This window comes from Leptinotarsa decemlineata, unplaced genomic scaffold, assembly GCF_025532065.1.
Source record: "Leptinotarsa decemlineata unplaced genomic scaffold, Ldec_3_MD MMD2_tig00000218_RagTag_RagTag, whole genome shotgun sequence".
Classification (NCBI taxonomy): domain Eukaryota; kingdom Metazoa; phylum Arthropoda; class Insecta; order Coleoptera; family Chrysomelidae; genus Leptinotarsa; species Leptinotarsa decemlineata.
In genome coordinates this window covers 4,244,434-4,270,074 of record NW_027412545.1, presented here as the reverse complement: position 1 = coordinate 4,270,074, position 25,641 = coordinate 4,244,434, and the positions used below count along the sequence as shown (strand labels likewise).

Here is a 25,641-nt window from a genome sequence, read left to right as displayed (position 1 = left end):
AAATTTATAAAATGGTGGTCCCAAAGTGGAACCACTGAGCCACAAAGGGTTAATTGGTAACCAAAAAAACAAACCTCTTGGAATGTTGTTTGGGGCGAACAACCTCTGGGAAGGGGGTAGTGTTGTAAATCATGCCCTAAAGAAAATAACACCGGCCGCCACTGGTAGCCAATTGTGATGTAGCTAAGAGCGTGCGAATGTACGATGTTCTAGATGTAGCTCGAATAATGCCACTGATTTCGACGGAATTTCGGCGAAGTTTTCTAGCGTATTCAATTACGATATATAAAGTCTAGCCACAAGCATATCGAGATAGTCAAGTGGAAGTTACAGTGCGGTACGCAAAGTGATCTAGTAAGGCGATATACATTCGAATAATAGTTGAAGTGTTTGTTGTATTCAAAGTGAAATAAAGTTACATTTGATTATTTAGTGTAGTCAATTATTGGTCAACCCAGGGGTAAAACGTAACAGTATTCATCAACCACGTCTGCGGAATTTATTCAACAATCCCCAAAAACAACAATTTTTGATGGATGAATTTAAACCTGACCGCTTTATATAATTATGAATATTTCTCTGTTTAGAAAAAAAATGTTGTGCTTTTTCTGGCACCATTCTCAATTATTATACAATAGTTATCTAAGTTAAAATTGATATTCATTACGGATTTCATTCTAAAGGAAAATACCGAAAACCGAATGATTTACTGAAAAATTAAAATGAATAAGTGCATCATATTTCTTCTGAAAACAAAAATGCACAAAGTCATGCCTCGTATCTTTCGAATTCTGTGAGATATGCGGCTGTCTAAAAATTGACAATCATGTCACTCCCAAAATGATTCCACGTCACTAATTCAAAATTTTTGTTAAACCATTTTCATGATTTCACTTTTCAAAACAATAACAAGGTTACTATCATCGCCTCGAAGCACTAATAAACGAAAAATACAATTACTTTACAAATCCCTCTTCAAATTCCATCCATCCCCACTGTGTAAACCCGCATTAGCATTGCTGTGCTGCCCTGTGAGTGTCGCATCAAAAAATCTTCCTGTTACCCAAGTAAGTGAATGGGACGTGGAAGAGAACATTGGTCATCTGATGACGCTGGCAAGAATTGCTTTGGAACGAGGAGAAGTGGAGAAGGCAGAGGCTATTTTAGAAATGGGGATAAAAATATGTGAGGAGTACCAGTCCTATATGATCATGCCATACATGTACGATATATTGGCATCAATCGCTTTTGCAACGGGCAATTTGAGAAGAGCGGAAATTTTGTTGGTGAATGTAAGTAAATGTTCCCAAACTGCATCTTTTTGCGATTTTTACAAGTATTGGTACATAAATATCTTTTTTGGTAAATTCAATGGAATTGAGAACCAGAATAGTTTCAGAAAGATGTTTTTTTTTCACTTTTTTTAAATATTCTGAATTTCATTATAACCATAAGACCATAACGATGGCTATTTTCAAATTGTATCTGTTTCAAGTATAACAATTTACAATTGTATTTGGCATAATAGACATTTTGCCTTTTTCTTTTGGTTGACCAGATTTCTTCCGTAAAAATATATGGGTTTGTAAACTTTTAGTCCAACGACTACCAACTTAACAGATTGTGTAAGATTTGTAACAGACATTTTCACCAAATCTCCACGATAAATACTTATTGATGAATGCATGATATTATGATATTTATCGTGAGATCGCAAATTCTCAAGTGAATATAAACCTGATAAATACCTAGCATCGTCTCGTCTGATAGAAAAAAAACTTGGAAAGTGAATTGAAAGACATATTAAACAATGTATCACGAGACATAACACCATTGTCTTTCTCACCATGAAGTACTGAAAATAATACCTTTTTATGTAAATTTTGTCCGATCTTGATATCCAGTCCTTTGATATCCAATACTACTTGAAAGTTAAGAGAGACGTGATCTTTTTACGTTCGCACTGTATAACCACAGTATACTTATCTACAGTAATTCCACTTCGGGTGATTTTTGGTTTGAATTTTCTACACGCAGACCCAGGAGTTGCATTCTCAGGTCTGCGCAAACGACGAGTTCAAGACAGGCACACAACCCTTCCATAGTTGTCGAATTTTATGGGTTTCACCCAACCTACTGTGGTATATTATTTTACAAATAGTGAAAAAAATATTAAAGGTGGTCTCTTATATCATTAAATTCTGATTGCAGGAATATTACTGGATGAGGCGTCGGTCCTTAGAAATATTCCACGTATATTTTATTCGAAAGTGATCATTTTGTCAAATCTACAATAGCATGTCGGATTACGATAATTGTAACATTTGCAACAGTGCAAAATGCAATCATAACCTTTTCGTTTCCTTTATACCACAGTATACTTATATATACATATGTGTGAAGGAACAACTCTGCAAGAGCTCTCTAGGAGGAATACCGAGGCCCTGTCTGTATACATCCGTGATAGCATGGTCTGCACTGCTGAGGAACACTTCAAAACGGTCCCCAGTTGGTTTCTTGTTCGAATCAGGCGAAGTCCCACTATTTGTCCTAGAGAGCTCTTGCAAAGTTGTTTCTCCAAAGTGGGAATCTTTGCACTTATGTCTGAGGAGACTTAGATTCCGAAACGTTAACAGTCGTAAGGCATTTTTGATAGTCAAATTTACATTATATAAGAAGTTGCTGACTAATAGGACATGTTACATTTAGAATAATAATAATAATAAATGTCTTTATTGTTTACAACTAATAAGGTGCAACAGTTAATGTACAGTATGGACAAAAAATATAACTGTATTTAATCAACACAGCAACTTTTTTCGGGATTGATTAAACATCTACACTTGTATAGATTCCAATATCAATTGTACATTTTTCAATATATGTCGAGTTATTAGCTAAAGAAGTAGTTGTTTTCTGTCAGAAAACATATATAAAGTTAGTAAAGTTAGTTATATAGTTAAAATGCATTTAGGCTTGTCAGTGATTTTATTGTCAATTTATTGTCAAGCTGAAAATAGCAAAACAATCTATTAATTATCATAAGGTGTAAATAATTCATAACTTCCGACTCCGAAAACTTTCACATACATTTATAGTTAGTACATACATACAAAAAAACTATTTTTGTATGATTGAACACTACACAATTATTTTGTTACTTCTTCAAGTCCTAAATAGTACTACATAATTCAAAAAGAACAGGCTCTACAGATTCTTAAATCTTGAGTGATGAATTCGATTAGGAATATTTTTAATAATTGGCTCTTAATATAATCGAATCGGCAAACTCGTTCGCCATCTTGAATTCTCAAATCAATAAATGAACATGCTATATTTGACCCCAAAAATCACTACAAGAAATTTCGCATGGATTTTTTTGGATGGAATTTTTTTACAGCGTTCAGGATCCCAGTCGTAGGTATATAAATTTACAAAAGCCTCTTAAGTTTTATTTTGTTTCCAAGATTTTCACGTGTACCTTTTTCATCTGACCGCATTAGGCTGAAACTTCAGTACTATCACCTGGCACACATTCTTGAGGTATATATACTATTGAGTCAACTAGTCGGCAACCGCCGATTAAACTCTAGTTTAGTACCGAAACAACTATAGAATTCTAGAACGATCGTTACCGATATATAAGGTGGCTTCTCGTCCCAAGAGGGCAGTTGAGTTCAGAAAGTGAATCGAGCGGTTAAACAAGGAATTCAAATAGTGGAAATAAATCAAGTGCTAAGTATTGTAAATAAATTAGTTTGTGACAGTGAAATATTGTTCGTAATAAATTTGTTTAGGACAGTTAATTCTTTAAATCTGTTACAATATGCTTAAAATGCAGGAGAGTAGACGTGGATATGCTCAGTAATTTCCCTGCTATGGACAACGCAAAAAAAATACCTTATGGTGTTGCAAGCTGATGCCTGAATGTCAGTCTAACCCAAATTTGTTTGCCAATTCTTGTACATGAACATTCTGGCTGTTGATGTTCGGGATTCTGAAAGGAAAGAAGAGACAAGTGAGCTGTCGTCAGCAAAGTAATTGGTGTATAATAGAGAGTTGGAGACATATGAATTGCTTGCGTTGATAGTGAAGGTAGTTATTTAAAAGAAAAGCATCGGTGACAACAGTAGGTACCTATTTGAAAAAGTTCAAGAATCGAACATAGACAATCCAGCAAGCTGGAACATCGAAGATATTGGTAAATTCTCTTATCAGAAATAATCTAGGGAAATTTTGTGTATAGGAGCCAGAAAGTATGTATTTCTCGATTGCATTGTCACCCATAAATAGGTGACATTTATGAAGGAAGGTCGCCTGGTCTGTTAATCTATCTTTTCTTTCAGAAACCGTATTGATGGTCTACAGTTATTTCAAAGTTATTTTCCTGCCCTTTTCGGCTCTGCAGCTATTTCAACAATGAGATAAAATCCTTAAGACAGGTTGAAGAACCTACCGAAACTGATTGGCGTAAAGTTATCCACTGATTTCTGTCTACACAGACTCTGTTGCAACAATGTTTTTCTCAAAATCTCTATGGGTGACAAGAAACCGGTTTTCACTATATTGATCTTCCCAAGATTCTATGAGAGTTGTGTAATCTTCATGAACGCACATCTTCTGATTCCAATTCTACAGGGAATCTCAAAAAATTAATCTGATTGTTTCAACATTTTTGTTTCAGAAATCTGTTTGGTTTTCATTGTTGATCTACTCAAGATTCTATAAGAGTTGTGTGCTTTTCATGAATATAAGGAATCTCAAAAAATTAGTCTGATTGTTTCAACAATTTCTTTTTCGAAATCTGTTTAGATGACAAGAAAATTGTTATCACCAAGTTAATCTACTCAAGAAACTATGGAAGTTGTGTGATTTTGATGAACGCACATCATCGGATATCATTTTTATATGGGGTATTGGAAAGTTCGTCTAATATTTCCAATTTTATTTTTCCCTAAATCTGTATTGTTGATGAGAAAACGATTATCAACGCGTCAATCTACTCAAGAATCTATAAAAAAGTTAAACACCAAATAGTCTTAATAATTCCACGTTCAACCTATAGTGAATAGGTATTTCCAGCCACAGATATTAGTACGGATGCTAATAATTTCGTATCCCAACCACAGATATTTATTTTCCTCTACGTCAGCATGTGTGGCCAGAAATCTGTGGATAACTTCACTCCAATCCGAAACTGATGAAAATTCACATATTTTCATGAACGATGTTTCAATAAGTCGTTTGTTTAAATCACCGTCGGATTGGCATGCAGATTTTTCTGCAGACTGTCGTGGGCGACATTTTTAGAGGCGATAGCTTGCAACAACTTTTGGCATTAATAGGTAGACTCTCCAGCACTCACACTCACCTGTTGTAAGTGCGAGTTTCAGTGTTCAGAGTGATGGCTTCTTGATGATCTTGGGTTTCAATATATTCCAGTTTGACGATGATTTTTTTCTTCTTTAGATCAGAAGGTTATTCTTTGATCCAGATTTGACAGTTTTTTCACTTAGAGGTGTACCGGCAAACCCGAAATTGGTATGTCATTGGTTTCGTAGCTTTATGAAAGTTTCCGTGTAGGAGTTGATGTAATACTTATTGTTGAAGTTTGAGATATTTAGATCTCATATCTTGGTTACAAAGCAATTGAAGACGGTGGATTTGACGTGATCTTGGGAAGAAGGAAACTATATTCATTTACCTGGCCAAACATCCTTTGGAGGAAAAGTCTCTTAAAACAGGAGTTTTGACTAAGAACCCGATCAAACAAAATTAAACTAGGATAAAATGTCAGGAGACCAGTTGAATGTTGATTAGCTCATTTCAATGAAACCCAACGATTAATTGGATTTTGGAAAGTCACTTCATTGATGAAAAGTAGAGTTTCACATTTACATGGCTCAAAATGATAATATACAGATTTGATACATATATCTGAACAAATGATTGAAATGAAGGTATTCAAGAAGAAAATATAAAAAGTTATAATCAAATATTAGTCAATAATATCGGTATCAAGTACAAGAATCTTTAGTTAATTGTATGATATAAAAAAAGAGAAACATGGTTTTCAATAACTTTTCATAAATTCAATTCCTTCTGTTTTGTGGTTCAATATCAAAAATAAATAATATGTCAACTCAGTAAAACAATATTTTTTCAGGTAATCGAAAAAATGGTGCAGTTGGGAACACCCGAGAGCGATAGCCTACTGGTTGACTTCAAACTACGCCTAACCAGAATATATAGCGTTCACAACGAAGATACTCTGGCAGAAATAGGTTTCAAGAACTGCCTTGACCTACAGAAATCCAAAATACTAGATGGAGATACGTCAACTAGAACAGGAATGCTTTATGTGAACTGTCTCTTCTGGTATGGTCTACATAAAATCAAATGTTCAGATTACAACTCTGCAAAACATCTCATAGACTCTGCATATAGCTTTTCCATGAAAGTAAAAGGTTTGAGCCCCTATCAAGAAATGGTGATTCTGGGTACTTTAGCTGAATTGAATACACAACTGGGAGATTATGATATTGCCCTGCAAAATATATACAGCGCAATACTTCTCGGGAAAGGTATAGGAAGTTTGGACCTGCCAAAATTTTATTTGAAGCTTGGTAAGATTTATATCAAGTTAGGTGCTGATAGTACAGCCGAGCAATGGTTGAATGAAGCTCGCACGCTTGCTGAGCTATTTGACGATAAAGAAGTTATTGAAGAAATCAATTCCATCTTGAAACCAACTACTAGTCAAAGGTCATTTTTTGGATTCAATAAAAACTAAAAATTTACAAACATTTTGTATTTTTTGTACAAATGAGATATACGAAACAATTGTTCTTGTCCATCTTTGAAACCAAATTTAGGTGTCAAAGTGTCATTTTTCATTTGGAAGTCAATATACATTTTCCTCAATTCACTAAAACTAGATGAAACAAAGATAAAAAAAATAGATCATTCATGATTTAGTTTCAGGCAGCGCTGTTAAGACCTGCCATAGGCCTCGTCATGATAACATATTCAACATTTTTGAAAATTCATACATAAAAATTCAGAGAATCAGAGAAGTCTATATAGTCATTACAATGAATTGGTTGAAAAGCTAACTCTAGAGAAGTGAATAGTTCACAAATAAAATGTATCTAATCAAAATCAGGTGATGTCATTATTTTAACGCAGTTGGCAACCATGGGGTTGCATCATTTGATAAGGTCAATTAGCAAATTCTCTACCTGATTTTTCCGATATAGAAATGAGAGGTGATGGTTATACTAGCCTAAAAAATAGACAACATTATGTGTAGGTACATTGAAGATAATAAGATTATTCATAAAATAATTTCTTGTGGTCTTCCACAGGGTTCCATTTTGGGACCTGTATTGTTTCTGATATACTGTTTTTGTCTGCAACTCATAAATTGGAAATTAACTTATTAAAATAATCTTTTATGTTCATTTTTTTAAAAACATTTTTTACACAACAACCAATCATATATGATGGTATACAATTGAAATGTTGTGATATAACTACCTAATTGAATAGAACTGGCCGATACTTGATGAAAATCCATATTAAAAACTAATCAATACAGTTTGATTTATGATTTTCAATATAAGGGTTTTACAAAAACCGCGACACGTGTTTCGCTATACAATAGCTTCTTCAAGTATAACAGTTTATGCTTGAAGAAGCTATTGTTGAGCATAAACTCTTATGCTTGAAGAAGCTATTGTATAGCGAAACACATGTCGCGGTTTTTGTAAAACCCTTATAGTGAAAATCATACAATAAACTGTATTGATTAGTTTTTTTTATATAACTACCTAAATTCTTTGACGTAAGTATAGTCGACAAGTTGATCTGGTGGAATAAAATTTCTTCATTCTTTAGCGTTTTGTACAGAGTGTGTCATTATGTTCAAATCCAATATCTAAGAGACAATAATTTTTCTTGATTTCATTCCAAATTACATTGAATTTTGATCTGGAGTTCAAATCCCACAATAACAGTGAGAGCAGTAAGGAAGCAAAAATAAAACTACCGTTGTCAGAACCAACCTCATGGCCAATATTCATGATTGTGGTAAATTCGATTACCAGTTTTGTTGTCTGTCCGAGAATTTTTAGTCACCTGCCACTGGTGAGTTATCCATAAAAATGTAATGTTTTTTTGGTTGTTTTTTATGTATCGTATATGCTTTTTGGGTTTTTGGTTGATTCTCGAGGTATTCATCAAAATGGAACTGAAGTGAATATGTTTTCATTTGAAACATTCAAAAATAATAACAGAAAGATTATCTAACAATGCTAAAATAATAATTAAACAAGGCAAATTAATTCTTTATATTCAAAACAAATCAATACATACTATGGAAATATTTTGGTTGGTTTCCATGCTTTACTGTGGACTTCTTTTGTTACAATGTCCAAACGTTTCAACCGCGGACTGCGGCAGTCATCTTCAGTGGCGTTGTCGAAGTAGATACTCTTCTTGACGTATCAACTGAAACTCAAGAAGAGTATGTCAAGGAGAGTACTTCGACCACGCACTGAAAATGACTGCCGCAATTGCAGTTGATACGTTTGAAGATTATAACCAAAAAAGACCACGGCAAAACAAGGAAACCAACCAAAACATTGACGCCATCCGTGAAAGCCTACGTTCCTATACTATATGGAAAGTGATATATTTCACATGATGGAAAAAATATAAATTCATTATCAAAAACATTTAGATATTCTAATACTATGTGTAAATTCATAAATTCCCTAAAAAAGTTATGCTGAACAGTGAGCAAATATAAGCTTTCACTACAATTATTTATTTTTTTTGTAATATTCGTGAATTATTTTTACTATCATTACCCTTCAATGTTATCTAAAATACAGGATATTTCTTGCGTCATCATTATCAACCAATGACTCAAATCTCTTCACCCGTAAAATGAAGACAACCATATGTTCTATGTTCTACGGAATGTTCACCGATATTCTTTTATAGAAAATTCCACCAAAGGAGCTTGTAATTAATGAACCACCGTACTAAAAATTATTTCATTTCCCAAACACATTTTGGAACGCCTCATTTTCATACAAATTATTACTCTGTTGACTTCAAACCATAGCAGAGAGTTGGATTTTTTTAATCTTAGTAAACAGTTTGAAACATTTTCCGAAATAAATTACTTAAAACACTCAGTAGAATAAACGAGCCCACTAAAATATTTTTCTTAAATGTATTGTTTTGAAGAATAGTAATTTGATTCAAGTTTTGAAATGTGATGTATTTTATTTAGTATTAATCAATTAACGATGTAACGTCACTAAGAATTGGACAAATCATAGGTTCACAAATAAAAAATATATAATTCAATTTAGGAAGAGTTTATTAGTCACAATTATATTATGTACCAATAGTTAACATCTGCACTCATATGGGCATTCTAAAATAACATTATAAAACGACATGTAACAATTTTAATATAAAGTAAACAAGAAAGGTAAGATTTTATATCAAAATAAGCTAAACTTTTCAGTGGAATGACACGAGTCAATACAAATTGCTTGAGAAGGCAAAACCCATTCTTGAAAAAAATATGAAAAATATTTTTGGAGGAGAATGAATAATGTCTACTTCACAATGAGAAAAGAAGTACGTATCTGTCTTAATAATTGAATTATAATTAAGTACAGCGAAAGTATCATAAAGACACACTAACAGATTATATGATATTGTTTCTCACATGATAATTCACAAGTGATAATCTTCATAGTGCTTTAGTTTTTCGTTAACATTTTCTAGAGTTGACAGAAAAATTTTAATAATCATCTACACAAATATTTGGTTTTCAACATTTCATCAACTTGTTGTGTATTTCCACAATTATTTGGAATTTTTCCAAAGTAGATTGGTATTAGTAGATCAATTAAATTAAAGGTAGGATTTTTTTAAATATTCAACAAAACATAATTTCAGATCAGCAGAAAAAATGAATGTTTTAAAATACATGATTGTTCAATATTTGACAGATTTCTGAGTAAAATTTCTGGAATTGTATTATATCTTCTGTTAGTACCAGAAATGTATAACAAATACAGAGAACATGTTTCTTTGAGTGCAGAACAGCAGAACTATTGTGAAAAATACAGTGGACATGTTCAGCTATACATGTGTTTGGAAGTGTGTGTATATAACAATAATTTGAACTTCTAATGAATTATCATGAACAAGTAAATATAGATATATGTAGGTACTGTGCAGCTACAATCTAAATAAGTACTGATTATTTTGTGTATATGTATATATAATATGGAAAATACCCTATTTTTCAGAGATGTACAAATATTGCTACTATGTACACAATGCGCTAAATTGGACAAAGGCTATGTACTGTTTGAATTTCATACTTTCCAGTAATGTTTCAAAAAGCTGAAAATTAGCAAATGAACTTGATGTAGGAAAAAACACCTTTTTGGCGGTAAATTGGCGCAGTGCTAGTGCGCCTGACTTACGATCAGAGTTTGATCTCAACCTCGACCAGATATTTTTCTCGAGAGAATTTATCTAGTTGAAGCTGAGATGATTCTGCAACCTTACATGGCTGACGGACTGCGAATAGCCATGATGCTACCTAGGTGACTCAGGAAGTAATTAACATTGTCTACCCAGGACACGAGGCTAATGACCAATGGAGTCGATGCCGATGATACCCCAAAAAAAAGTATCACCATTTTGAAATTGTTCAGATTGTACATGAATAAAAACATTTGACAATAACTACTGGGAGACAGAACATATCATTAGATGAAAAAAATATTGTAGGGTTCCTAAAATAACACAGTTACAGTATAGAAAGTAGAATATGAATGTTTTTGAGTAGGTATATACACATCTAAATATTTGAACTTTAGCCAATTCAGAGAAGCAAAACGTAGCCTAGGTCAAGGTAGCAATATTTTGAGATCGTAAAAAAATACAACCTGTATATGAAAAATAATCAGTACCTTCCTATCTATTAAATAGTCGAAAATTATCTACCTTATAAATACTACTTTTTTTACTGTTATTGTATAAGTTTTTTTCAAAGCTTATATACTGAATATTCAAGAAATAAATATTTTGACTAAAATAAATTTTTACTACAGTATATTTAAATACACTTTAGGTAATGTAATGTCTCATAGATATAAAATTTAATTTGAATATATGGTTCAATAAAACTTTATTCCTATAGATATCAGTTTTGTTAAAATACAAATTTACATATTTTCGATATATATTGGTGTTGTTGTAACCTTTTCAAACTTTTATTGAAAAATTCAAAGCTTTCTCCATTTTTCACTGAACGTTTATTTACACTCTTTCAGACTTTCATCCAGTGAATGTTTCAGACATACTACTACATATGTTTACTACTAAGGATTGTTGATTTTTGATTGTATTTCGATTTCAGAAGACTCAAATATAATATTTTCATCATTCCTAAGAAACAGTTTAACAACTTACTGGAGGTTGTATAATGAAATATAGCAAATCAGAACTTCTGCTGTCTTGATGCATTATTATGACGATTAGTTTTATTGCCAAGCTATTATTGAAATTTAGAGAAAATAGGTTGTACCGTAAAATGTTTAGTGAAACCCTTTGAATAAATAACGACAGTCTATTGAAAACACTTTTTCCACACCAGAACAAAAATACAATCTCTTCAATAAATTAAGCATCATCAGCAGAAGATGCTAACTAGTGATGCTAACTTGGTTAGTAAAACGTGCATTAAGAGACATCTGGTGTTGGAAAATCGTTTTCAATAGATCAGTTTACCCCAGAGGTTCCAATCAAATAACCACAATGTTACGTGGTTATTAACCAAATGACCTCTGAAAGTGGTATAAATCATTCGAAAAAAGTAGAAAAAGTATACAGATACCATCATCGTTTTTGGTAAAACGGCGAACAGTTGCCGTAAGAGAGCTTGCCGAATGTCTAGATCACAACTTGGTCAAGCAACAAGTGTCTGCATTTGATGACACCTGAGAAAAAGAAATATATTCTCTACATACAATAGTCGTTACCCCAGTTTGGTGGCAAAGTAAGAAATGAATAAAAAAATAACAGTAAATGAATCTGGTTCAATCATGAAGTTGTTCCATTTTAGGAAAAAATGACCACATAAAAACACTAGGATAATTTTACACAGGACAGTGTGTGAAATGATGTAGCTCAACACTGAAAATTTAATTCTTTAATACTTGCACCATATGAGGTATTGCAAGTGTATCCATATCCTGTTGCGATTTCTGGCTGTTGGTATCACAAAGTTATCAGGAATGATAAGAATATGAATTCTAAGAATATGAAAATTATAACAGAATTGCGAGGGTTTGAATGAGTATATTCTCAGAAGAGCATCTTTGCCATAACTTTTTGAACAATACCAATAGTTTTGAGAGAAAAAATAGCTGAAGGATGGTGAAGAAGTTATATCCAATCAGTAATAAGTTCCTTCAGAGTCAAGTTGGCATACGAAGCATTTCTTCATCTGATATATATTCTTCAACTATTTTGGAATGAAAAAAGCATTAATAGTAAGCCACATTTTCACGTGGAATCTTTTCCTTGAAGAACAAATTGATAAAATATAAAAATATGAATATTATTACTGTACAATACTGAAAAAAAAACAAATAATGTCAAGTAGAGAATCGTCACGACCATTTGGTTTAAGGAATCAGGATACCGAAGATGCAAGAACCGTAACTTGATTATGTGTTGGTTATCAGTCATGAGATTAATCTTTTCATTAGCTAGATAAGGAAATAATACATTTCATTATACTTAACACCAGTAAGAAAAAGATGTAGTTATATTTTGAATACTAAGTAGTCTTTTCTATTCGATTCATTCATGCTGGACAATATATTTGATTAAAAAATATTTTGAAAATATGTTTTGCTCTAAACTCTCTAGATGAACTCCGTACTGCAGAACTACTTTATATAATTTTCTAGAGATGCAGTCAAGATTAAAAGTTGTAAGCCTTCATTTGTAAATATCAACATTAAATTTACATAATACTTAAGTACTTCATTTCATATAGAAGAATTATATTTATTTAGTTTTAAAGAATAAAATTTCAAAAAACAAACAACAGCTATATACAAAGGAGGGAATTCTCATAACTTATTTATATGAAATAATCCTGCCTGCAGGTACTTGTTTTTACATGTTTTGTGAAACCAAACCTTCCCTCTTGATAATTGACAAAATACTGTAAACAAAACGTATAATTTGTGCATTGGAATACACTTTATTATTGAGCACCAACAAATTCCTTTACTCATTCTATGAAATACAAAAAAAATATATACACTCCAGGATTTTCCATCATTGTACAGCAGGTAAATATGTTGAGAATAATAGTTTACTATATTACGTATTATTCTATAATGATATGTATGAGCGAACTTTAAGTTTTTTGAAAGATCAAGCTCTAGGAGGTTGAGAGTTCTTCACAATAAAAAACATAAACCAAAAATAACTAGGAGAAAACATTATGAATCTGGCCAGACCCTTATGTATTGGAATAATTCCAAACTAGTTTTGAATTCCTAATTATAAATGAGATTTATTTTCAACATGTTGACTGACTATTTGCTAGAAACGTCAATTTGACCGGAAACTTCCTTTTGACCGGGGTGCCACATTGATCAATACGACTGAGAATATTTATCATGTCCTACATGCCAATTACCCAATCTGCCAATACAGATTGGTCGATCTGGCCAAAATGGAGGATTGCAACAGTCTAGTTTGTACAGATCAATTTATACATTCACTATTTGAATCTACTAACTATTTTAATCTCAAAAATAATACTTCACAAACTTACTCTGTAAATAAATAACATAACTTTCAATGAGGGTTCATATCTGAGTAACTGCTCATAAATTCTGGCCAAAATAGTGACGGCGTTGGCGCAGTACTATGTCGAGTATTGAAATAAGCCATATCGGTCTATGTGACCAAGACATCTTTTCGCAAATATTTAAGTAAAAATAAGGAATATTTAAAAATGACGATGAAATTCATTACGGCACTCATAAAGTATCTCTGCGCACTGTGGCCTGAAGGCTTAAATTTTCGACCCAGGTGCAAAACTCACTTTGGCGTCAACGTATTGATATTTGTTTCAACGCTAAGGCAGGCAACACGTTAACGAAGTGAAAATTCCTTCATCAATATACTGAATCATCACAAACAGTATATTAGCCAAATTTCTTTCGAGCTAACACTACTATAGGATTTGAACTTGAACTTGAGCAGCAGAAGTACCCAATGCCCCTTCTAACAGAAACCATTTTGAAAAAGTGTTTTCTTTAAAAAATATTTTCGTTATTTGTCAGTTATGCACTTCAAACCAACAAAATAGTTTCTTTCTATAATATACATAGATCTTTGTTACTTTTTTTTGGTATATCTCCTAATCAATGATTTTCTATGGAACAGTTAGAAAATATTTCATCGAAACATATAGGAACAGGGCAAAGGTGTGGTGTGCAAACGTTGATGATGTTTTTGCTGTTAAATCACTTACACTAACACCAGTAAACAGTAAAACACAATAGATCTTGAACAAAATATTCAGTTTCATTTTCTTGATGTTGGATTTAATGGGATCACGGCTTCTGGGAAGAACTAATAGATACCTCCTTCAGACATCAAACCGTTATATAAGTATTAGAAAAGGTATGAGAAATGGACTGTATCACACAAAGAAATGATAGCCAGGTGACTTCACAAACACCAACTCGAGATTTATCAATTAAACTCGATACTTTTCACAACTAACGTTTTGAGTACACCACATACGAGTATTTCTGAGAATGTTGAACGAATTGGCGATAGATACGGTGGAAGGAATTAGAACGTTCCTTAAAATGAAAATACTCCAAGATAAAACGCACAAAACATACCATACTTCATTCTTGTAGTAAATTTTTTAATTGTGAAACATCAAGACCATCCAAATTATTCGAGAATAAACATCGGGAATATATCAGAAATTGATGATTGATAGGATTGAAACTGTCAAAACAAATTTTGAAAATAATTGGTGGCCAACGAGAGGTAAAAATTGAGATAAGGATGATCTCCAATGAATCTTGAGCTTTAGTGGTGTGAACTTATAGAATCTCTGTACCTTCTTCTATATAGTACAGATTTATATAAAATGACTGCTTGAGAAGAAATACGAAAAAAAGCAGAATCATCGAACTGTTTTAAAAAAATACCAGTTCGGATATAATTCAAATTTCCTCTGACTTTCATTGAACGAAGAACGAAGCAATTCACATGAGAAAAAGAAAAGCTGTTTACAATTCAAGAGGACTATTGCTACAAGATGGCACAGCAAAACTTAAGAGATTCTATAGGAAACCATGTTGTGTATAAGGAAAGCTACAACATATTTAGTTTTTCAGAGTGATCACTACTTTGGGGTTATTTTACATACTTCTCATCTCTGATTACTAGAATTTAGTAGGTCTAATAGTTGTTAAGAAATAAATGAAAATATTATATTCACTTAAAGTACAAGTTTGATAATAATGGCCCAGAAAATGCAACAAGAATATATGAATATCTCTTTTTCACTGAAAGCAATAGGCTTTCTCGGCACCCTCCGTTACTTATTCCTTCAAAACTGATAAAAATATACCTGATAAGAAAAAAATTGATCAGAAATATGACTGATGACTGTTTTCAATGTATTCGAATTTTTCCGTTGAATGAATAAAACAACGAATATATGAATGTTTCAACTAGGCAGTAACTAATGTTTTTCCTGAGTTTTACATTCAAAATATGAGACCTAAATGTCACATAAATCTGAAGTTTTAGATTATCGTTTGCTTTTTCTGGAAATAATCTCAACAGTTATCCCTTGTCGTCGCTCAATTGATTAAATTGCTAGAAACTCATAATTTTGAAGATTTTGATTTTATGCAAATGTGTTCATTCAAGATAAAATCTCACGACGTACATCTCGAGATTTGATCAAATTATTCGCTTAGCAAAATCAGGTTTGGTACACTCAGGATAAAACAATTGGGAAAAGTATACTGGTGTCGACTATATAAACATGACTTTCATTCATCAATTCCATTTATCAACTTCAGCAAAGGACTCTGAATTCAATAATAATAATCTGTGGATATATGTTCTTATGAGTATACAAGAAACACTTTATTATGAATTTTTCACTAAACAGTTTTACAAAAACGCAACACATGTTTTGTTATATAATAGCTTCTAGAGGTTTGTCTATAGGCCGATTCCATCACAGTTCTTAATAAGTACTATTAAATTCTGAATGACTAAAATTGAAATCATCAAATTCAAGTTCTAATAGTAGACATTTATGGATTTTAGTATGAAGGAATTTTCGCTTTGTCGTAATGAGTACTATGATAACATGCAATATTTTATTGTGAAAAACATCATCAAATCAAGAACTATTATTTTGTATTGCTTCCGTAGGTGAGAATAACTATTGTTTTATATTCAATTTTTTCAGCAACCGAAACAATTGAAAATTTCTATACTACATAGTGGCAGTGAAAAATAGTGAATAGTTGAAAAAGAAATTCGATAGAAAATCTAAGTACAAAAATTCAACAAGTTATATAACAATTATTCATTTTCACATGAATAGAAAATAAGCGAAGTAAATATTGTTTTACACATTATATCAGTTTTATAACCAAATTGATAATATAATTAGACTAACGACTAGAACTTTATTCTATTGACTGGTAGAACACTTTTTCGCCAAAACTCGGTCGAACTTAGAAGTGAACTGGGTTAAACAGAAACTTCGCAAAACCACCTTTATTAGAGATCTGTTTTGAAAAATACCCTATCAGTCCTAACTGATGAAAGTTCAACAGGCTGAATCTTTAACAAATAAACCTAGATCGCGCCTAACGAGAATTTGAAAAAAACAACAAATAATCTGAAAAAGTGTCTTCCTTACTACAATCACAGCTCTGAATCCATACAATCAGAATAATAATAAAAGTTATACAACGTCTAAAATCATCTCACTTTTGTTGTCGATCCTTGCATTTTAGTATAAATGCATAAAAATGACCAAATAACAGCCAAAATAGACATTGTAAAGATATTATAATATTTCGGAGTAAATATTAAATACTTTCTAGTAGAGACTACATTATCTGAAATTAAAGTATACCCTTTCAGTACATTGGGGTACAATTCAAACAAGTGCCTATTTTCCATCACTTCTTATCGTTGCCTCTTCTTGATTCTTCTTTGCAGCCGGTATTATTTGATCTAAAACAAAAAAATCAACTAAGATAATGACAAAAAATGTATTACCGAGAAAACACAGTTCATAGATCAAATTGAAATGCTACCTCCTGCGGTCATATTTTTCTAAACGGAGTTTATATACCTACTGTATTTCAAAAAAATATTCATTTCATTCAATTCATTTACTGAGGTTCAGCCCTTCATAATTTTGAAAATGTTATAAGGGATACTATAAGATACATTTAAAAAATAAACAACACATAAAGTGTCACCATTAAAGTGCGCACCATATGGGAAACTTTTTTTTCGAAAAGTTTCAATGAAGTTTAACTTCGGCACTAGTTTGTGCTTTAAATTTAACTTTAATTTTTGACAGATATCTCCTTTATTTTAAAAAACAAGTTCGGTTAATTGTCATCAATTCATGTATACATAACAAACTCATCATGGAGTTTAACTTTTCTGATACATTTTTACTTATTCGGACATTTTTAGAGAGAAATTAAAAATTGGCTATAAAAATTTTAACATGACTGGTGCAAAGTTTCAATCACTTGGCTATTTTCTTAAACAAACCTTTGATTTCGAAAAAGCAGAGGCAACTAAAAAAAATATTCAAATAATTTCGATAGAACTATTATTATTATTATAAATTTTAAACAACAATAATATTATAGAAAATACAAATGGCTACAAAAAATTACTTATTGATCTAAATGAGGTTGTCAAACACTTATAGCCTACATTTCAGTATGTCGTCCTCCACGTTCAATACAAATTATGGTCCTTCTACTGACATCTGTAACTGCATTTTTAATATATCGGGGATTTATATTTGCACAGCACTCGCGAATGGTATTTTCCAGATGGTGTATGTCAGTAAATGGTCTACTTCGGTACATTTTTTTGTTTAAGGTAAGCCCACAAGAAAAAGTCTAAACGCGTCAAGTCGGGTGATCTAGGTGGCCAATAATTTTCCCAGTTACGTCCAATAACTTTGCCTCTGAACATTTGTTGGAGGGACTGTTTTACTGCAACCGTGTGATGTATTGGTGCGCCATCAAGCTGATACCATAGGTCGTATTTAATATTTAAAGGCATATTATCTGAAACTTCACTAACCTCATTATTTAAAAGGTTGAGATAACCGACAGATGATAAATTTTCCCTAAAGAAAAAAGGCTCAATTATTTGGTCGTTAAGTATCCCACATCATACATTAGTTTTAAAGGAATACTGATCACCACATTCAACTGTGAAATTGGGATTTTCTTGGAGCCACCATCGGCAATTTCGAGAACTTACCGTTCCATTTGAAGAGAACGTTGCCTCATCTGTCCATAAAATTTTATACGGAAACTTTACATTTTGTTCTCTCTCTCCTTGAAACCAGAATGAAAACCCCAAACGGACATCAAAATCTCATTCTTTTAATGTGTTAATAAATTTTGGCTTGTAAGGCCAAAATTTATTCTTTAATAAAATTTTTCTAACACTTTCTCTCTTGTAATTGGTATTTTTTATAAAATCGGTTATGCTCGTTTGCCCGTGTTTAATAACTTTTAAACAAATGTTAAGTTGGGCCTCCTCATCATATTTACTTGGAGTGTGCTTTTTCTTAAATTGATTTGCTACGGATCCTGTTTCTCTGAATTTCGACATTATCCTTGACACAGTAGTATGTTGAACATTTTTTTCTGGATGCCGTTCATTAAAAATGTTAGCTACTTGCCGGTATGGTGTATTCTCACCACATATTAAAACTATTTCTATTCTTTCCTGAAGAGACAACATTATTGCAACAATAACTGTTAAAAATTTGACAAGTGAATCAACAACTTGACATTACCATAGCATGCATTTTGTTTGTCAAGACCTACTTAAAAATTTTATTCAGCGTGATTAAGCATCCCTACCGCCCTAGTTAGTGTTTATAAATAATCTGTAAATACTGAATATTGGAATTTTAATGTAATTTCAACTCTAGTAATTTTATTAATACCTACTTATTGCAGTTTTTGAGTTGTGTCTGCTTTTTCAAAATCGAAGGTACTGACGTTTGTTTAAGAAAATAGCCAAGTGATTGAAACTTTGCACCATGTTAAAAATTTTATAGCACATTTTTAATTTCTCTCTAAAAATGTCCGTATAAGTAAAAATGTATCAGAAAAGTTAAACTCTATGATGAGTTTGTTATGTATACATGAATTGATGACAATTAACCGAACTTGTTTTTTAAAATAAAGGGGATATCTGTCAAAAATAAGCGAAACGTTAACTTTATCCTAGTTGCATAAAATTTGGCATATGAATATAAAATTGCCGTAGACACAACTTTTTCAAGTAACTTTTTGTTAAATTCGATCTAGAAATGCATTTTTTCAATTTTTTTCAAAAAAAAAGTTGAATTTGACAAACACTGAACGTCAGTGGGTCGCAGTTGGCAGCATCATTTTAAGTTAAATTTTAAGCACAAACAAGTGCCGAAGTTGAACTTCATTGAAACTTTTCTAAAAAAAAGTTTCCCACTTTAATGGTGACACTGTATATACAGGGCTATTCAAATTTTTTTCTGTACATGGGGATCTCGTAAACGATAAGAGATAGAGTGTCGGTTAAATTGTGACAAAGTTGTGTATTTTAGAGACCTATTCAATGATGTGAAGAAATCGAATATAGTTGTTTTGGTTCTGGAGATATACAGGAAAAACCAAAAAATCCCAAATTATTTTTTTGCCTATATCTTCTTTATTCGCAGACATATTGAAAATCTGTCCACATTTTGCTATTGGCACTTGATGTGGGCTCTCAGAATATATACATGAATCTTTTATACAGGGTGTCATCTGACTTGGGCCACCCCCATCTTTTAATTTTTAAATACGGACCTGTATTTTTTATTGTAGTTTTTGGATCGTAGACGTTCACTTCATACTGAGAAATTGAATCAAATTTTATATTTCGGAATTTTTCGGTAATATTCGATTATAATTGTGTGAATTATTTATTCTCTTTTGAATTACGGCCGTGGAAATTGGTTGACTGAGTTGAATAAAAATATAATAGCAACTTTCACGTCTCCCTATGTATCGTAGAGTTTTTTTTCATTTTTAGGTACCTATTCATATTTTTTCCATTGCTCTGAGCGTTTTCTACAATGAACTTCGAATAAGACAACCTTTTATGATTATTTGAAACATATCTACATTAAAAATATATTATATATGTTTTAATAAGCAGAAAAAGAAATGATAGCAATAATAAGATCCGAAACGAACACTATAATTGTAATGAAAATTGAAATGAAGTAATTTATATACACAAAAAAATTATTGGCGCAGTAAATGTTCGAATTGGAGTCCTTCCATTTCGAGACATTTTTAAACTCGGTTTTTCATATTATTTATTGCCCTTAATACACTTATTTGCTGCATTGTTGCGAAATCATTCAAAATCCTCAATCTCGAGTCTTCCACATTTTCTATCTCTCTGCCAGCGTAAATCCTATGTTTCAATGAAAACAGAAAATATCCCAAAATAGTAAGATCTGGTGATCTTGCAGACCATCTTATTTTTCCATTATTTGTTTCGAAATGGAAGGACTCCAATTCGAACATTTATTGCACAATTAATTTTTTTGTGTATATAAATTACTTACTTCATTTTAATTTTCATTATAATTATAGTGTTCGTTTCGGATGTTATTATTGCTACAATTTTTTTTTTCTGCTTATCAAAACACATATAATATATTTTTGATATAGATATGTTTCAGATAATCATAAAAGGTTTTCTTATTCGAAGTTCATTGTAGAAAACGCTCAGAGCAATGGAAAAAATATGAATAGGTACCTAAAAATGAAAAAAAAACTCTCGAAAAACTCTACGGTTCATAGGGAGACGTGAAAGATGCTATTGTGTTTTTATCCAACTTAGTCAACCAATTGCCAGGGCCGTAATTTAAAAGGGAATAATTCACATAATCATAATCGAATATTACCGAAAAATCCCGAATTATAAAATTGAATTTAATTTCTCAGTATGAAGTGAACGTCTACAATCCATAAACTACAACAAAAAATATTTGTGATTTTTTGGTTTTTCCTGTATATCTCCAGAACCAAAACAGCTATATTCGATTTCTTTACATCATTGAATAGGTCTCTAAAATACACAACTTTGCCACAATTGAACCGACACTCTATCTCTCATCGTTTTCGAGATTCCCTTATCTTCGCTTATCAACGAAAAGATCTGAATTTGACCGCCCTATTGTTCGCGCGCAGTACAATTTCTACGAACCAGGAATTGCTGAATTTTGGAAGCTGTTCAAATCTAGCGATCAATACATTCTCGATTGTGCAAATATAAGACAAAAACCTGGTAGATGAATAAATGAATAGCTCTTAAACCATATCAGGAATTCTAAGTACTTCTTCAATAGCTGCGATATATTTGGTAAATCTATGGTTTCAGATTGCTTAGCTTTACTAGCAATATGTCTTACCAAACCACCAGTGTAAGTAAGAAGTCAAATTGCTTTGTGTATTGAATCAGTGACAATACTTCTGATGCTGCAACTGCATCAGTTGTTTCCTCATGGAGATTCATTGACACGTTTGACCCTCAGAGACCAACCCAAAGAAGAATAAAACAAAGTTAACAGACTTTCCAGCAGGGAATGGGGAAGACAGCTATTCCCGGTACTCTCAATGAATATTTATAATTATATATGTGCATATATGATTTTAATGCCCCCTTGGTCCAGGCCCGGTTTCGCCGCACCATCTTAGAGCCTCTCTCGTTTACCAATCTTGGAAGAATTGAAATTGGACCATTATATTCATAATTTGTTTCGTAGGGATTTTGAACAAAAACATGTTTTTTATGCCTGATGTCGTTTCACTTTATCATGAATTGTATATTGCTTTGAAGCTCCAAACACCCAACATCTCTAAAAATGAGTCTAAACAAATGATATGTCATTTTGAACAAGTCGGTTTACTATTGTTCTCGATATCAGGAGCCCCTGCTTGATGACACAATCTGATAATATGGTGCCTGCCAAAAATTTGTTCTGATCGGAATTCTGAGATTATTTATATATGCAAATTGATGTGTATGAAATAACGGTAGCACCATTTGTTTTAGAAAAAAATAAAGTAAGCACATTTTCACAAACAAGATTGAATCATTTTGAATATATGGTTATTGAACAAAAATTTTTGCTTCCAAGAGAATGCCAAGATCCTCCACGAATTAACATTATTTAAAGATAAACCACAGTAGAATAATCCAACGCGTTCAGTGCTGTAGAATCGAAGGATTCGACGTACCGCGGGCATCGGATTAGTTATAATAAACGGTCGGAAATTGATATTGTGTTTAGTTTATTCGCTGTTGTTATTATTGTTTTTAGTTTTTGTGTTACGGAATGAGTAACTTACCACAATATATCTATAATATCGTTAAATTTCATTTTTATATGAGCGCACGCCTATGGCAAAAGAACGAAATTGGCTCCGCACTTCGTTTCGAGGTCACCAAGAACTTTGTGAATTTATGAATGGAAGTGGTGGGAGTGGACTTACTGGTTGAATTTCACAGTGGATAAACCATTTTCATGGTAACCAAAGGGTAGACTCGTCATCATTGTTTTTTTTTCAATGAAATCATCAATAGGCAATTTTTTCATATGATTTGATACCATTAATTTCCATTTCATACCATTTCGAAGTTGTTTGGTACATTTATTTTTGAGTTTATCAAATCTTGGATTGCAATATATTTGTTATAATTGAAGTTTCAGTTTTATCTGAATGATGCCATCTAATTCAATTAGTACTTGTATCGCTGTTACCTGCTATTTGGGCCTATGCAATTGGAAGAGCCCCCTGGAAACTGTAACCTTTGATGGGCATCCACTGACTGGCCCCCCTGCCTCTCTTTTTCTGCTCGTTCTCTCTGTAATCTGAAAAATTATAGAATAAATATAGGAAAATTTTTTGATAATAGTTTCTTAATCCAGTTTTGCCTTATGGGCAATGAGGACAATTGATTAACAACTCGAACTGTTACAATTATTCTGTATTAAGAAAGGGAATAATTTACTTCTGTTCAGATGAATTCTGTCTCTGAAAAGTTAACATTAGAAAAAGGAGATTTGACGGACTTCTTGAAGGAAAAGATACCATGTACAACTAGTTCTGTCGATGGTAAGTGTAATAATTGTTCAACACATTGATTTTACTACAACTAGTATTGAATTTTGTTTGGGAGCAACTCGTTTTCCTTCTCAAATGTAATCATCATCATCATCAAATCTGTACTATATACCAACTAATTTGTTCAATGATAGTAAAAGAGTACTTAGTGATACGGCAAAAATATTATATTCATAAGTTTGAAAGACATAACTATAGACTTTAGTGCAGAATGAAATCCAACAAAATTACTTTTTTTTTAAACCAGAACCGCGAAGGAAATTATCTTCTAATGAATGATGCCAGTTTGCATGGTGAAATGTGCGTCAAGAAGAGTATTTTCACAGTTCTAGTGTAAGAGAAAAGGAATTTGGTTATATCTCAAGTTCCTACTTAAATCAGTGAAACTTACCAAAGGCATTGGGCTTCCCATTGGATCATCCCAAATACTACGTTTGCATTAGAAATATCATAATTTGAGTGACAAATATTTTGAAGTGATTTATATTGTTCTCATATACCACTTAAGTTTCAGTTTTCAACATGATAAATATGGAAAATGAAAATAATAATCAGTTTCAGACATTTCATGATTGGCAAAACTGATTTTTATAATTAATAATAATCTTCACTTCAGTTGGATACAATCTTATATATACAATAATAATAATAATAATACGCACATTGTACTTTTCATGATTAAAATCATAATGATAAAATTTTTACAATAAATTTCATTAGGTATGCAAAAGATAACTTGAATACAATTTTTTCGAAATAGTAATGTAAAGTAACGGATCAGAATATTCAAATAGACATTATAAGAAACAAATACTTGAATGTACGAATATATTAATTCGTAACTAACAAAAGTATTCATTTCTAATTACATGTCAGAGAAAAAATTGACTGGATATATATATCCAGTTACTGAATATGTTCCAGAATATAAAGTTGAATTTTGATAAATACTAGGTGAACGGACTGAACATGTTTGTTGCTTTTTTATTTGAACTCATTTATGATACTCGACTCTTTAATCTCAATTGAACTAATCAAAAATAAAAACTTCATTGCATTCAACGTTCATCAATTGGAGAGATGGAAAGAATGTTTTCCTCTAGTTGGGTAGCTTGCACAAAAGTTTTGACTTTTAAGAGTTGTCGTTCGTAGGGAGGCGACAGCTGGTTAACGGAAAAACAGACAGATTTTAAACAGAATCATGTGACTGAAGACAATGAAGTCACTGAAATGATCTGAACATAACTTGATTCAAAAAGTCGATTTTTTAGCGACATCCATTGTAAAGTATCACCAAAACACATTTGAACTTAAATTATGCATAATCACCATTTCTAAGTCACTGACTCTGATACGATAAAATTTTGCCATTTCAATTAATAACGTATTCAAAAAACACTTTATTGTTTAGTGAAAATCTCACAATAAAGTGTTTTTTTGAATACCTTAGTTATGGATGTTCATCAAGTATTGGCCAATTCCATCAAATATTTCAAAAAATATCAAACTATATCAATCAAAGAACTTTCTGCGACGCCACTGGAATTGAAATTCCAAATCTAATTTCATGAAAAGAAACCCTTTGTTACTCATAACAAACACACGTAGTTTATTCAAAATCGGCAAAAACAATTGTTAGTTCACATGAACTTTTTTTTTATAAAATATACCAAGTAATCGCCACATGAAATTAATGACATCATTGAAGATACACCCTGTATATTCAGAATGTTTTATTTCATGCAGAAGAAATCATTTGAGAGATAGTTCAAGTTGAAATTCCTTACACAAATCTCCAAAAATATTTCATGGTTTGCATTGTGAGTGTGCACAACTAATAATTTAATACAATTATTGAAATTCAACTCAAAAATACACTAAATGAATTATTTTATCAAATCCAGCCAAATTTAAATTATTCAATTACAATAACAGTAATTACACCCCCTCTTCTCAATATTGGATGTAGGTACAATATAAATGTCGCCAATAATGAAACGTCTGAAACATGTATATCCATTTTTACATGAATATGGTCAATTAAAGAGACAAAATGTGGTACTAGTTATATTGA

General features: G+C 31.8%; 2 protein-coding genes across 12 annotated transcripts in view; one reads left to right on the top strand and one right to left on the bottom strand.

Annotated features, from left to right (window-relative positions):
• The first annotated feature begins 809 nt into the window (after window positions 1-809).
• LOC111515035 (tetratricopeptide repeat protein 19, mitochondrial) lies at window positions 810-6,806 on the top strand. Its single transcript, XM_023171276.2, has 2 exons — window positions 810-1,292; window positions 6,167-6,806. Exons 1-2 carry the CDS (start codon window positions 885-887, stop codon window positions 6,791-6,793), a joined length of 1,035 nt encoding a protein of 344 aa, XP_023027044.2. The 5' UTR covers window positions 810-884; the 3' UTR covers window positions 6,794-6,806.
• A 9,483-nt stretch (window positions 6,807-16,289) lies between these two features.
• Camta (Calmodulin-binding transcription activator) overlaps window positions 16,290-25,641 on the bottom strand; it is a 995,933-nt gene continuing 986,581 nt past the window's right edge. For all 11 annotated transcript variants that reach the window (XM_074173289.1, XM_074173281.1, XM_074173280.1 and 8 more), the window contains 2 exons: window positions 23,204-23,314; window positions 16,290-17,364 (listed from right to left, as the gene is read on the bottom strand). In XM_074173289.1, the coding sequence (XP_074029390.1) occupies window positions 17,310-17,364; window positions 23,204-23,314 (166 nt within the window). In that variant the 3' untranslated portion in view covers window positions 16,290-17,309. The remainder of the gene's footprint in view (window positions 17,365-23,203; window positions 23,315-25,641) is intronic.

What these genes read in the sequence shown, in the direction of transcription:
- LOC111515035 (XM_023171276.2), top strand. Translation starts at nt 885, where the DNA reads ATGATTTCACTTTTCAAAACAATAACAAGGTTACTATCATCGCCTCGA. An exon ending in CGGAAATTTTGTTGGTGAAT is followed by an intron (nt 1,293 to 6,166) that starts GTAAGTAAATGT and finishes ATATTTTTTCAG; the next exon opens with GTAATCGAAAAAATGGTGCA.